This window comes from Argentina silus, assembly GCF_951799395.1.
Source record: "Argentina silus genome assembly, chromosome: 17".
Classification (NCBI taxonomy): Eukaryota; Metazoa; Chordata; class Actinopteri; order Argentiniformes; family Argentinidae; genus Argentina; species Argentina silus.
In genome coordinates, this window is record NC_139671.1 from 14,846,025 (window position 1) to 14,860,134 (window position 14,110).

Genomic DNA, 14,110 nt, shown 5'->3' on the forward strand with positions numbered 1-14,110 from the left:
GCGGCTTGTTTTCCTGTGTTAGTGGTGTCTGGTGTTGAAAGTGTACTGACCAGTGTCGTTGACCTGGAGGCCGAACTCCAAACAAATAAGCTGCAGGTTCTCAGAAGCCCACAGTTGTATGGAGGGCCTGGAGGCCACACTCAGTTTCACACACACACACACACACACACACACACACACACACACACACACACACACACACACAGTCCCCACACTGTCATTGCTGCTGTGTGTTCGCTGGCTGCTGCTGGCACATGGGCCCCCTGAGCTGAGCAACCATTCGATTTTGTACATTTATTATGTAACTGTAAAGTGTATATCTTTTGGTGCTCTGGTTTAACTGCCTTTTAACAATGGCAACAACTGTCATATAAACAACATTCTCTCAGTCTAACAGATGCTTGTGATAATGAAAAAAATGGCCATTGATAATATATATACTGTGTATGACATTATTTCCACCAAAGTTGTATTAGCCATGCAATCAATTCAAATCAATTGTTGGAACGTGGTCGTCCCCCCCGTGGTGCCCCCCCCCCCCCCCCCCCCCCCCCCCCCACACACACACACACACACACACACACCACCAGGGAGAACAGAGAACAGAGCTCTGGGCACAGGGTCAGCCATCTTCGGCTTAGGGGTTAAGTGCCTTGCGCAAGGGCACAACGGCAGTTATGATGCCAGCAAGCCTCCAGTCACCAGCTCACATCCGGCTCCTTCCTGGGGTGGGGATTAAACCAGCAACCTAGTGATTGCTGGCCGGCCTCTCTAACCTCTAGGGTACCTGCCGCCCCTAAACATCTGCAGTACACTGTGAACAATTAAACACTTTCACTGTTTAATTTTTATTTTATTTTTTACATAATTTTTAAATGTATGTTGTAGTGAATATTACATTCAGAAAATACAATAGCGCTTTAAAAGTTCCTCGGAAAACCTAATCAAGGTTGCTGGAAACCCTGAAGTGCAAGTCATTATTTTTCCTGTGCAGTTAATAACATCACTTCACACATCACTTCATGATATTAGGTGAGGTGTCTAAGTGCTCATTAGTCACTGCTAGCTTGAACTCACAAAGCTAACTTAGACGGCAATTAGGCCCTTTGGTACCTGACAGTTCATGTGGGGTTATAGCACTGTAGCAAATCAGAGAGACTAACCAAACCACCTACATAACTGGTCCAATGTTGCCACCTTGTGGCTATACTATACAACATTTCATTATTAAACTTGGTTGCGGTAGGCCTATTGTTTTGTCTAATCCATATTTGAGAGAACAAGAAGACCAAAGAGAAGCAGCACATCTTACAGCCTTAAATTGAAACTTGAAGTCTTAAACCACAAGTACATTCAATGTTTCAGTTCATACAAATGTGAGAGTGTAACAGTCAATTAGTGATGCCTGAGGAGACCATAGCAGAGGTGGCCAGAGAGGTTCAGCTGTGGAAGATAAAGACGCAGTAGACAAGGATCCACACGACCAAGAGCATCTCCAGCTCTGATGTGACCCAGTCACAAGGGGCTGCCACAGCCACAGATATCACACCTCCATCACTATAACAAGAAAGGGGATACATGTCCACATTCTCTGCAGTGCTTTCCTCCTGTGGGATCGCCCTGAGATGATCTCTCCCTGAAGCCTTCTCCATGTTCTTCTCCTCCTCTCTCTCCTGCTCTTCCTCTTTAAAGTGATTTTCACTCACAACTCCACTCTCCTCTATCCCCTCCATCTCCCCCTCTTCATGGTCTGATGCACTCACATGTCCATTCTCCTTTGTCTCCTCCTTCATCATCTCCCCCTCTTCCTGGTTTGATGCAATCACATGTCCATTCTCCTTTGTCTCCTCCTCCGTCTCCTCCTTCTTCATCTCCCCCTCTTCATGGTCTGATGCACTCACATGTCCATTCTCCTTTGTCTCCTCCTCCTCCCCCTCCTCCTCCATCTTACCCTCTTTAAAGTCCTTTGCACTTTCAACATCATTCTCCTTTTTCACCTCCTCTAACTCCTCCTGTTCAATGGCCTCTACACTCATATGTCTATCCTCATTTTCCTCCTCCTCCTGCTCTACCTCTGCCTCTACCTCCTTTTCCTCTCCTAATTCCTCTGTACCAATTTCTCCATCCACACCTTCCTCCACAACCAATCTCTCTCTCACCCCATTTACATCCTCGTGCCTAAAAAGGACATCCTTGTCTTTCTCCCCTTCTTCAGAGTTTTCTTCTGTGCTCACCTCTTGCTCCATAGGTGTTCCTCCCACCCCTCCCAATCTCTCTCTATCCTCTCCTATCTCCCTGACCCCTTTCATGTCTTCCCTTCTAAACATCTCATCATCCACTTTCTCATCTCCCTCTACAAAGTGATCCTTTGCACACACTTCTTCCAGCACCACATCCAACCTTTCATTCATGTCACTGACCTCATCACACTCCTCCCTAAAAACCTCATCCTCCTCTTTCTCATTTCCCTCCTCAACATCCCCCTCTTCTGCACTCACTTCTTCCACCATCACACTCAGCCTATCTCTAGTCTCCACCTTCTCTCTGGACCCTTCCATGCCTCTTCCTTCCTCCTCCTCCTCCTCCTTCATCTCCCCCTCTTCATGGTCTGATGCACTCACATGTTCATTCTCCTTTGTCTCCTCCTCCTCTTTCTCCTCCATCTTCCCCTCTTTAAAGTCCTCTGCACTTTCAACATCATTCTCCTTTTTCACTTCCTCTAACTCCTGTTCAATGGCCTCTACACTCATATGTCTATCCTCATTTTCCTCCTCCTCCTGCTCTACCTCTGCCTCCTTTTCCTCTCCTAATCCCTCTGTACCAATTTCTCCATCCACACCTTCCTCCACAACCAATCTCTCTCTCACCCCATTTACATCCTCATGCCTAAAAAAGACATCCTTGTCTTTCTCCCCTTCTTCAGAGTTTTCTTCTGTGCTCACCTCTTGCTCCATAGGTGTTCCTCCCACCCCTCCCAATCTCTCTCTATCCTCTCCTATCTCTCTGACCCCTTTCATGTCTTCCCTTCTAAAAATCTCATCATCCACTTTCTCATCTCCCTCTACAAAGTGATCCTTTGCACACACTTCTTCCAGCACCACATCCAACCTTTCTTTCATGTCACTGACCTCATCACCCTCCTCCCTAAAAACCTCATCCTCCTCTTTCTCATTTCCCTCCTCAACATCCCCCTCTTCTGCACTCACTTCTTCCACCATCACACTCAGCCTATCTCTAGTCTCCACCTCCTCTCTGAACCCTTCCATGCCTCTTCCCCCTCCCTCCTCCTCCTCCTCCTTCTTCATCTCCCCCTCTTCATGGTCTGATGCACTCACATGTCCATTCTCCTTTGTCTCCTCCTCCTTCTCCTCCATCTTCCCGTCTTTAAAGTCCTCTGCACTTTCAACATCATTCTCCTTTTTCACCTCCTCTAACTCCTCCTGTTCAATGGCCTCTACACTCATATGTCTATCCTCATTTTCCTCCTCCTCCTGCTCTACCTCTGCCTCTACCTCCTTTTCCTCTCCTAATCCCTCTGTACCAATTTCTCCATCCACACCTTCCTCCACAACCAATCTCTCTCTCACCCCATTTACGTCCTCGTGCCTAAAAAAGACATCCTTGTCTTTCTCCCCTTCTTCAGAGTTTTCTTCTGTGCTCACCTCTTGCTCCATAGGTGTTCCTCCCACCCCTCCCAATCTCTCTCTATCCTCTCCTATCTCCCTGACCCCTTTCATGTCTTCCCTTCTAAACATCTCATCATCCACTTTCTCATCTCCCTCTACAAAGTGATCCTTTGCACACACTTCTTCCAGCACCACATCCAACCTTTCATTCATGTCACTGACCTCATCACCCTCCTCCCTAAAAACCTCATCCTCCTCTTTCTCATTTCCCTCCTCAACATCCCCCTCTTCTGCACTCACTTCTTCCACCATCACACTCAGCCTATCTCTAGTCTCCACCTTCTCTCTGGACCCTTCCATGCCTCTTCCTTCCTCCTCCTCCTTCTTCATCTCCCCCTCTTCATGGTCTGATGCACTCACATGTCCATTCTCCTTTGTCTCCTCCTCCTCCCCCTCCATCTCCTCCTCCTCCATGACCTCTAACCTCTCCTGCACAGGATGGAATGGATACATAATGTCCTGCACTTCTTCACTGCTTTCTTTTCCATGCTCCTTATGACACAACCCAGGGTTCTCTTGGCATCTACACTGGTCCCCCTCCATTCCTTCTGTCTCAACAGCACCAATCATCTGGATCACTGATGATTCCATATGTTGTTGACCTGGATCACATTCACGTGCACTCTCCTCTGTTCCGTTCCGGTCCACTATGAACAGTGGGTCTGGTGCCATGTTCCTTGCTGTCAGCCCCAACCCTGACACTAGCCCACAATGTTGGTTGGAGTTAGACCACACTGCTTCGTCGGACTCCTCCTCCTTATTCAGATCCAGGAAGTGTTGGTTGGAGTCGGCCAACACTGATTGGCCAGATTCCTCCTTGTTCAGATCCAGGATGTAGCTGTAGGCGTCCTCCTCGTCTGAGTCTAGCAGTGGCAGAGTGTAGATGCCCTCCTCAGAGCTCTGGGAGAAGTTGCCCTCGGACAGACATCGCTCACTGTATACCTGGTCATTAGCCACTCCATGTCCAGACCTCCATGTCCAGACTTCCTGGTCAGCAGAATCCACATTTAGGACAAATGGGCTGTTTGGCTTAGTGGCACTTATGGAGATGCTAGTATCTTTATTTATGTCTCTGATGGCACTACCCCCCATCTCACCTATGATGGAGCTTTTAGGGTCATTTGAGGGAGAGATGTAATGGATGTTGGATGGCGCAGAGGAAGTCTGCTCAGGTGGAGGAGAGGGGGGTGCCTGGGGCTCCCGTACAGGGCTGGAAGTCCTCCTCCTCAAGGGCTGTAGGTCACTGGTCCTCTCCTGGCCCAGAGACAAGGCCTGGGACATGGGATGAGCGGTGGAGGCCTGTCCTGAGCTGGTGGACTCTGCTGGAGTGGTGGTCTCGGGTGATGGTTGATCAGCAGGATTGTCCCTCAACAGGTTTGCACACTTTGACTCAAAGTCAAATGCATTATCCTATAAATGCAAAGAAGATTTGGGTGTTCATAGTTACTGTCTGTATGTATCCTGTGTAGAGCAAGGGCACTGAAATAACTACCATTGAGAAAGCACTGGTACGATACACATCCGTGGAAGTAGAAATCGGAGGACAGGCCCATTGTAATGCATAGAATGGAATGAGGAATGGTATCATACGTAATGTATAGAATGGAATGAGGAATGGTATCGTACCATTTTTCCGGAATGAGGAACGGTAACATACCATTTCTTAATCCACTCCATGCATTACAATGAGCCCGTTCTCTGATTTCTTCCTCCACCAGTACACATATATTACTCACCTCATCCAGGCCAGGGTGATGCTCTAGGAACTGGGACAGGTAGGTTATCATGCACTGCTCATCAGGTATACTGTATGTTACATCTGTTACCAAAATGGAGACAATCAAGACTTGACGTGTGATGGGACTAGTGAAAACGCATGGTCACAAACTGGTTGCAGAAAGGTTATAGGTGAATTGTCAGACACATGTAGGCGACAGTGCTTGTGGAGTAAAATAAGCCTTCAACTAGAAGCTCTGATTTCATTGGTTATCATTAACACGTAACATACTCATTCGTTAACAGTTGTCCTCCTACCTTCAGGTTCCATCAGGCGAGGGATCCCCAGGCTTTGCTGTGCTATTCTGAAGGCTTTGTCTACGTTTTCCTTGGGTTCTATGGACAGAGTGTCCCTCATATCCACCAGGCTAGGATCAATGGACTTAACCATCGCCAGGAAGGCCAGACCACTCATCCAGCTCTTGCCAAAGTCATGCACCTCCACCCCAAACCTAGCATAAGAACAAGCGATGGAAATGGTCAATCAAGGACTGAGTAACAAGATCTCGAATGGATCTTGTTACTCCACCCGCCCCCCCTCTCTCTCTCTCTTCAAACTCACTTTGATGTGCATCTTTGCACCCAGTACAGAAGTGTCTTGATAGCTTTTCCATGATACGATGGGGGCATAGAATCTTTTCTGCCCTTGGAGGGCAGCGTGGTGGAGTGGCCAACACTAGGCTGAGGTAAACGGTCACAAGCAGAGGGGTAGGGGCTGATGGGTAAGGATGAGAGGCTGCAGGAAAAGTGTTTCTGGATGTTCACTGTGACCTCTTTTATCTGACAGAAGAAAGGGATGATATTACCATCAGAGCTTTTTGATTAGTAAGGTGTGTGTGTGTGTGTGTGTGTGTGTGTGTGTGTGTGTGTGTGTGTGTGTGTGTGTGTGTGTGTGTGTGTGTGTGTGTGTGTGTGTCTGTCTGTCTGTGTGTGTGCGTGAGAGAGAGGGATAACAACGCTAAATACTTTACTTGGAAGTAGAGAATAATATTCCAGATAAGCCTAAGGACAACAGAGGGATTGCCATCAGCAACACTTGGCGCATCAATGCTTAGTAGCTTCACCTGTTCACAGCAGGGAACATCAAACACGATTGAGTAATAGTCTGTCAAGATAGATCTAGACCAAATGGCTGCCAATCCCAAAATTGTTCAGTTGCCACTACCACTTACATGTCTGTCGTCAAGGAACGCCAGGGCCTTAGCAATGTTGTTCAACTTGAATATGCGAAGAGGAGATGGTCTGAACCTGTAAAGCTAGACCACAAACAACAACATAAAAACTCCCACTAAAATCAATAGATCTGTCTAATGTCTATTAGAAGGATAGCATGCTGCTTTGTCCTTACCAGCTTGCATCCTGACAGTTCCTCAAGTAACCCCATGAGAACCCTGCCATCCTGAATGTCTGTGAACAGGTCTCGTATCTCCATTGGAGGGTCGCACTGGAAAAACACATTCACACCTGCTGTCACAATGTTAACATTCTACTCATCCTATGCAAGTTAAGTTCAATATCAAAAACGTAGTTAGGTGCTAGGGGACTACAGCGCAGGTGGACAACACTTTACTGTAGTTTCAAATGGACTGTGCCTTACCCTCTCCAAGTGCACATTTATCCATCTAGTGAAAGTTCTCTTCTGTACAGCTTCCTGCTCACCTGAGAAAGACAGGTGTCACACCTTTTAATGCATCAGTCTAAAATGCATTTACACTAGAATGTGATGTTTACCTGTTTTGATCCACGTCTGTAAAAGCAGGCCTATAGGTAAAAGCGTGAGCAGGTAAGGGCAGGTACGTGTACTAGCCTGAGGTGATGGCGTAAATCCGCGCGCCCACAGAATGCGGAATTAGTAGTATTTGCATACCAAACTGCGTTAGATAATTCCCACGAGTGTGAAATAATCAAATTGATTGTGCAACCAGATTCACGTGAATTCCAGAAAATTCACGGGAAACTGAAAGTTTAGAATCAGTGAGATACGATACAAAACAACCTTTTCCATAATATCCATAATCCAACTCATGTACAGTTATTATTGGTGCGTAATGCGCGTAGGACTATATGCAGATAATTAAGCGAAGTCTCGGACCTCCAATTGTAGAATCTTAGGCCATGTAGCACAAAATCACTTTGTCGATATTCTTTACCTTGAAGCCCATGTACTCGTCCATCACTTGTCTGTCCGATAGTTTCCTTCTGTTCAAACCAGCTGACCTTTTCGTGTCTTGCCATGGAAACCGTGGAGAGCCTAACCAATACCCAACGGTGTTACTCACTACACATTATCAGCTAAACTTTTCTCACTGAAAAGCCATTATTATTCCTTATATAGGACTGTTCTCAATTCGAAGCAGTAAGACAACAGTGTGTGTACATCAGTCGGTGATAATGTGCATGAGGAAATGATCATGCTAAGCAGGGAATCTTGCCTCAACACGCTAGAACTCCTCCTACCGCGTTTCTTCCAAATTTACCTGGATCGAATGCGTTATTTATCCACATTATCCAACTGTGGATGGACTAAAATTAACATCTGCACAACTGAAAAAGTTATGTAACATGGAGACTGACTGTAAAGCAATAACAACTGCAAAGACATCTGAAATACAACAGCCTTTTTTTATTATTTAATTCAAATACCAATTCCAGAGTGCTATAAAATGACAAAAAGCAATCTTTAATAATATTTTTTTTATGTTAACAAAGGCTTTAGGAGAAATTACAACAACAAAAAATTCCTGGACATGAGATCCTTGAGAGCCACAGTGATGTAGGCTTTTGTCCTAGCTCAGCAATGACACATGATTCAGCTATTCAAGGTTTTGAAGACCAGTTGATAAGTTCAATCAGGTGCGATAGCACTAGGTTGGGACAAAAACCTGGACCCACTGTGGCCCTCCAGGACCAGGATTGAGCATCTTTGTCTGGGCCTTTGGGGCACAGAAAAATCATTGGGATACAAAACCTGCATGTTTGAACATGCTGATTCAAGCCCTGTTCCAGGTGTTACCCCTCAAATGCGACACCGCCACATTCAGTGCACAGCTGAGTACAATTAGTGGTAGTGTCATACAGTGGTTGAATCTCAAGCCTTCCCTCGATTCCACACATCCTCTCTCCTCCCCTACTCAAAACCCATTGAAGGAGAAGAGTCATGGTTTAAAAGGAGGTGGTAAGGAGAGAGGATGCAAGGAAAGGCTTGAGATTTACCCAATGCGTGACGGTTACAGAATGCATCAGACAGACTGAAGGAGCTGCAGCTCTCATTTCATGAGAGGGAGTGTCACAGTATTGGCTTGCAGGAGCTGGCCACTTAGTTCAACCATGAGTGCCCTTACCCTTTTTGGCATCCCTTACCCCAGTTCTGAAGATATCCACGTACTCTCCATCTGAGATTTTCTCCAGCCCCATGAAATACCCAAAAGGCTGCTTAATATCCATACAAATTAACTTTATAGCCATCATTACCCCGAAGCCACAGTGGAAAACTCCAGAGAGTGATTGGCTAAACGCCATAATTTTAAACGAAGAAATGGCAAAGCGATGCAGAGTGCCGTGTTAGGAGTTTTCTACCATGGCTTTCGGTAATGATAGGTATAAAGTTAATCTGTATGGATATTAAAACAGCCTTTTGGATATTTCCTGGGGCTGGAGAAATCTCAGATGATGGGAGTACGTGGATATTTTTCATAACTGGAATAAGTGATGTCGAAACAGGTAAGGGCACTCAAGTTGAATTAAGTCGCAAGCTACAGCAAGCCAATACCATGCCACTCCATCTCATGTCAGAGGTAGCTGCAGTCAAGCAAAGAGAAGCTGTCAAGTCGTGGTGTAAGCGATGAGGTGCTCCTGCAGCTGCAGATACAGCCACTGAACTGCTGCAGGGCAACTGTGGCAGTTCGACAACAGGCACTTCTGTAAAAACACAAATGCGCAAAGAATTAAGAGACCATAAAGAATTGTTTGGCAACTGCAAAATTTATGAATATATAGATCATCAATTTACCTTTAATAACAAGGGCCACTTCCCATGATACTTGGCATCCTGTTCAGAGAAAAAAAAACAAGGAACAAAAACATTAAAAAAGGTAACTAAATGAAATAACAATGAAAGTTCCAAATAATAATAATAAGCTTTTATTTATATAGCACCTTTCATACATAAGAATGCAGCTCAAAGTGCTGTACAATACTAGAAAAAAAATGGAACAGATAAAAAAGGAAAACTAGAACAACCAAAACATCAGCAAAGTGCCGTACAATACAGTGCAAGAGCAGATTAAAAACAAAAACAACTAGAACATAATTAATCGATACAATAAAAGTAGCATCACTCTCATCTAGTTGCATGGACAGTTGATCAATACATTAAATCAGCAGAGATAGCAGCATCGATAAAATGCTAATTGAAAGCTACATTGAAGAGATAGGTTTTTAACTGGCGCTTAAAGATGTTTACTGAGCTTGAGGTACCATATTCCAGTTTAGGGACATAGTTAATACATGCCGCATCACCAACTTTCTTTTGGGTTTTGATAGTACCTTCAATAATCCAGCAGAAGAGGACCTGAGTGCTCTTGAAGGCGTATAGATTGTCAGCGAATCAGTAAGGTAGGGTGGTCCCAGCCCATTTAGCATTTAAATACGAGTAGAAGGACTTTGAAGTCAATTGTAAACGATACAGGGAGCCAGTGCAGAGCAGTTAAGACTGGAGTGACATGCTCTCTCCTCTTAGTTTTTGTCAGTAGCCTAGCAGCAGAGTCTGCAGCCTGTCTATAGATTTATTGTGAAGGCCAGCAAAAACTGCATTACAGTAGTCAAGTCTACTTGAAATAAAAGCATGAATCCGTTTTTCAGCATCCAACTGATTTAAAAACGGTCGCACCACATGGCAATGTTTCTCAGATGAAAAAAGGCCGTCTTGGTCACCTTGCTAATGTGGGCATTAAAACTCAGATGAGAGTCTAAGACAGCGCCAAGACTTGTAACCTCTGACTTAACCAAGGGAGTTAAGATTCCCAAGGCTGTTTAAAAGCATAGCCCGTTTGTCTTTGGGGCCAAGTAAGAGGATTTCAGTTGTCCTCATTTAGCTTTAAAAAGTTGTTGTAGGAAGGCGTTAATTTGATTATAAACCACCTTTTCGAGTATCTTGCTAATAAAAGGGAGATTGGACATTGGTCTATAATTAGTTAGTCTCACTATCCTAATGTGATTTCTTCAGCAATGGTTTCACAACAGCATGATTTTAATGTTGAAGAATTTGGCAAACTCCTCACATTTCAAAGCAGGCTTTTGAGAGAAAGTCAGTAGAAGGGCCTGAAAACAATATTCTAGAGTTGCCAGCAGTGTCACTAATCATCTTAGAGAAATGTGATTTTCTTGCTGCATGTACTGCCTTATTATAGTCAGCTATTGCTTCCTTATAAATGCCACAGTGAACCTGTAATTCGGAATATACTTAAATTAAGCAATTCCTGTTTTAGAGAACCAGTTGAGGAATGTGCCAACACAGAAGTGTTTGACAGGAGTAGCTTCGCCTTTCAAACGATTATCTGATTGCCGCATGGCTTTCTCTGCCTGCTTCAAGAAAGGTGATGGTTACAGAGGAGAACGTCACCGCCGTGGAAAGCAGACTATTATTGTCCAACGAACATCGCACGTGAAACTCCTGAGCCTCCAGAAGTCACGCCTGAGCTTCTTTGTTTTACTTTATGCAACCTTATTTAGCCAGAAGCAATGTTCTTTGCAGGAAGCTGTATCACAAGGTTGCAATGCAATAGGGGGGTGGGTGGGGGGGCTAAAGTTAAACACAAGGGGCACAAAAGACTACAAAAAGCTAGCCGAAATTATCTTACATTTACGACATTTAGCAGACGCCTTTATCCAAAGCGATTTACAACAAATACATTTGTCTAAGTAAGTGAATCATCTATCAATCAGTCATCATAAGAAAAAGTAATCTATGCTAGGACCAGGATCCATTGGCAGTCACAATGCTAGAAGAAGGAAGAATTACTTATTTTTTGATTCTTTTTCTTTAAATTAATTTATTTACAGTAGAGAAAGGGGGGTAGTGGGGACGAAGAGGTCTTCAAGAGGGACAGTTAAGATGTAGCCTGAAGAGACGGGTCCTCAATCTACGGCGGTCAGGTTCTCTCAGGTCAGGACCCTCAGGGAAATAAAAACCCTGAGACCTTGGCCTGAGTGATAAAGAGACAGACTAAATAGCTAATCATTTATCTACCCCTACACTTCACTTCATCAACATCAGTTGTAACACGAAGTAAGTTTTACTTGCATTAAACGTTGGTATTCTTTTAAAAGCGACAAACCTGCGCTGGAATTCCGGTCCGGTGAGCTAGTGCTTGTTGTCAGGTGGTGCGTCACGGCCACCGCCGGAAGTAGAATATAAATGGCCGACAACCGGAAGTAATCGTCTCAGTTACTTTTTAAAACTGTAAAATGTATTTAAAAATAAATACATTAATAAAATAAATGTAAATTCATAATGACTACATCATTAATATATATATATTATTAATACGTTTATAAAAAAACATGTTATATTTGTCTTCTTCTTGAGTAACCAATGTAATTGGCGTTTGTACTTACCAATGGCAAGCGGGCTGGAGTTTATGCTGTCCAATGAATGTTCAGATCTAGTCGCTTCCATATTGGCAGATCTGTGAGGTGGATGTTTGCGTCTGTACTATAAACTGTGCGGTGTTGTTGCGAAGTCTGTCAAAGTGTGCCTGTCAACTCAATTTACTGCTGCTTTTATTTACTTTCAGACTAACGAAAGCCATGAACAACTTAATTAGATCAACTGGTCGGTGTCTACGGGCTAGTTCAGCGGTTTTCCTGCCGAGACAAGCTGATGGACTTGTGTCGTTTGCGTCCTCTGCTCGGCTCATGTGTACGGCGGCCATAGAGAAGGACCTTGGTGAGATGGTGAAGAAGGACAAAGTAGTCGTGTTTATGAAAGGGACACCAGCCCAGCCCATGTGTGGCTTCAGTAACGCCGTGGTCCAAATTATGCGGATGCATGGCGTAGATGACTATGCTGCCTACAACGTGTTGGAAGACCAGGATCTCAGAGAAGGTCAGACACTTTTTAAATTGATAGCTAACATTAGCTGCCTTACAAGCCGTGTCACTATGCCTAACTAGTGATGATCAATTTGATCAAGTTCACTTAAATCTCGTATACGCCTCTTTGAGGTGAGGTTGTATGGTTAACATTATTATCCATGACTAGTCCTATAACTTAAGTACTTTCTGAGCTGAGCTTTTCAAATCTAGGCTGTAGTTTTATCAGTACTATGCAGCAAGACAAAACGGGTGTGGTTCAAAACGTCAGGCTAATCTTATTACTGGAATTGCTGTGTGACTGTATGTAACTGTGGCACCAGCTTGACGATACAATATAAGCCTGGTTGTTAAAGTGTTTCCTGGAGGGAAATAGTTTCTTGCAACACATACTTTCCCAGTTTGTTGTCAATTGGGGAAGGGTAATCTTGCAACACTAGTGCTCTTCCTGGAATTGAGTCATACTGACCACACCGTTACATAGATATGAGTAGTGTGGTAGTAGTCGTAACCATAACCCTGTCTGTCTCACAGGAGTGAAGGCCTTCTCCAACTGGCCCACGATCCCACAGGTCTACTTCAACGGCGAGTTTGTGGGGGGCTGTGACATCCTTCTACAGATGCACCAGAACGGTGACCTGGTAGATGAACTCCAGAAGCTTGGGATCCGCTCTGCACTTCAGAATGCAGAGAAAGAGTCCAAGTAGAGTCCAGACCACTGGAGCACAGCTGTCAAGACAAAGCTTGAGGTTGACTCTATGGCGCCAATAACAAATTGACCCCCTTGCCTAGCCACTACCCTCGCCACCTGCTAGGCACTTGTGTAGATCTGAGAGGATTTGATAGGTGTAAGCAACAAGGTGAAAATTCCAGGTAGACCTCAGAAGGAAAGATGGCGCTATTACCGTGTGGTTTAGATCTATGTAATCCATATATATTTACACAAGTGCTTTAGGGGTTGGGGGGGTATGGGCCAGTGTCCCCAACACAACCCCCTATAGGAAGATGTGCTAAAGACCAAACTGCCCATAGGGGACTAGGGGAAAGCACCAGAATCCCTCCAAACGCACTGCCGGTATCTGTGGACTGACACTGACTTCACAAACAAACATACTCTCACTTAACAGTAGTAGACCCGCTCAAACGCAACAACACTCTTTCCAACCTTCCCTTCCTCCCTCCCTCCTTCCTCACAATGACCACTGGTCTAGTACAATTAGATGGGTGAAAGCAACGTGATGAGAAGCTTGCTTCTCTGTGAAATTCTCTAAAATGCAGGGTCATGTTAGGAAGGGTGGGAAGGCCACGATTTTATAAGTATTCAAACAGGTTTCTTGATTTCCTGATAGTAATTAATTTATTCCATCTCCATCTGCTGTAAGCATGTGTGTTGTCTATGAAATTATTATGTAGTTCACTGTATATTTAAGATATTGTACATTCAAAGGATATTATTAAATGTATTTAGCTGCATTTATCAATGTTTATCAATTAAATATTTTCTGACAAATTACCTGGGTTATGCAATTTCTTCCTATTAATTCTGATGTGAATTA

At 44.3% G+C, this 14,110-nt stretch overlaps 2 protein-coding genes and 1 long non-coding RNA gene across 3 annotated transcripts; 1 reads left to right on the forward strand and 2 right to left on the reverse strand.

The window, feature by feature from the left end:
- Positions 1-887: 887 nt before the first annotated feature.
- On the reverse strand, positions 888-7,967 carry LOC310818417 (uncharacterized protein; the record flags this gene model as incomplete). Its single annotated transcript, XM_083689361.1, has 9 exons — positions 888-5,096; positions 5,423-5,505; positions 5,721-5,914; positions 6,025-6,242; positions 6,434-6,526; positions 6,635-6,718; positions 6,811-6,906; positions 7,060-7,121; positions 7,940-7,967. 9 exons carry the CDS (start codon positions 7,965-7,967, stop codon positions 1,440-1,442), a joined length of 4,515 nt encoding a protein of 1,504 aa, XP_083545487.1. The 3' UTR covers positions 888-1,439.
- Positions 7,968-8,119: 152 nt separating this feature from the next.
- LOC310817776 lies at positions 8,120-11,840 on the reverse strand. The gene is made up of 3 exons (XR_014554694.1): positions 11,798-11,840; positions 9,472-9,510; positions 8,120-9,380 (listed from the first exon to the last, which is right to left on the reverse strand). It is a non-coding gene; the product is annotated as an uncharacterized lncRNA (long non-coding RNA).
- A 320-nt stretch (positions 11,841-12,160) lies between these two features.
- Positions 12,161-14,065, forward strand: glrx5 (glutaredoxin 5 homolog). The gene is made up of 2 exons (XM_083688989.1): positions 12,161-12,567; positions 13,089-14,065. The coding sequence occupies exons 1-2, from the start codon at positions 12,270-12,272 to the stop codon at positions 13,259-13,261; spliced, it is 471 nt and encodes a 156-aa protein (XP_083545115.1). The 5' UTR covers positions 12,161-12,269; the 3' UTR covers positions 13,262-14,065.
- The last annotated feature ends 45 nt before the right edge of the window (positions 14,066-14,110 follow it).

What these genes read in the sequence shown, in the direction of transcription:
- glrx5 (XM_083688989.1), top strand. Translation starts at nt 12,270, where the DNA reads ATGAACAACTTAATTAGATCAACTGGTCGGTGTCTACGGGCTAGTTCA. An exon ending in AGACCAGGATCTCAGAGAAG is followed by an intron (nt 12,568 to 13,088) that starts GTCAGACACTTT and finishes TCTGTCTCACAG; the next exon opens with GAGTGAAGGCCTTCTCCAAC.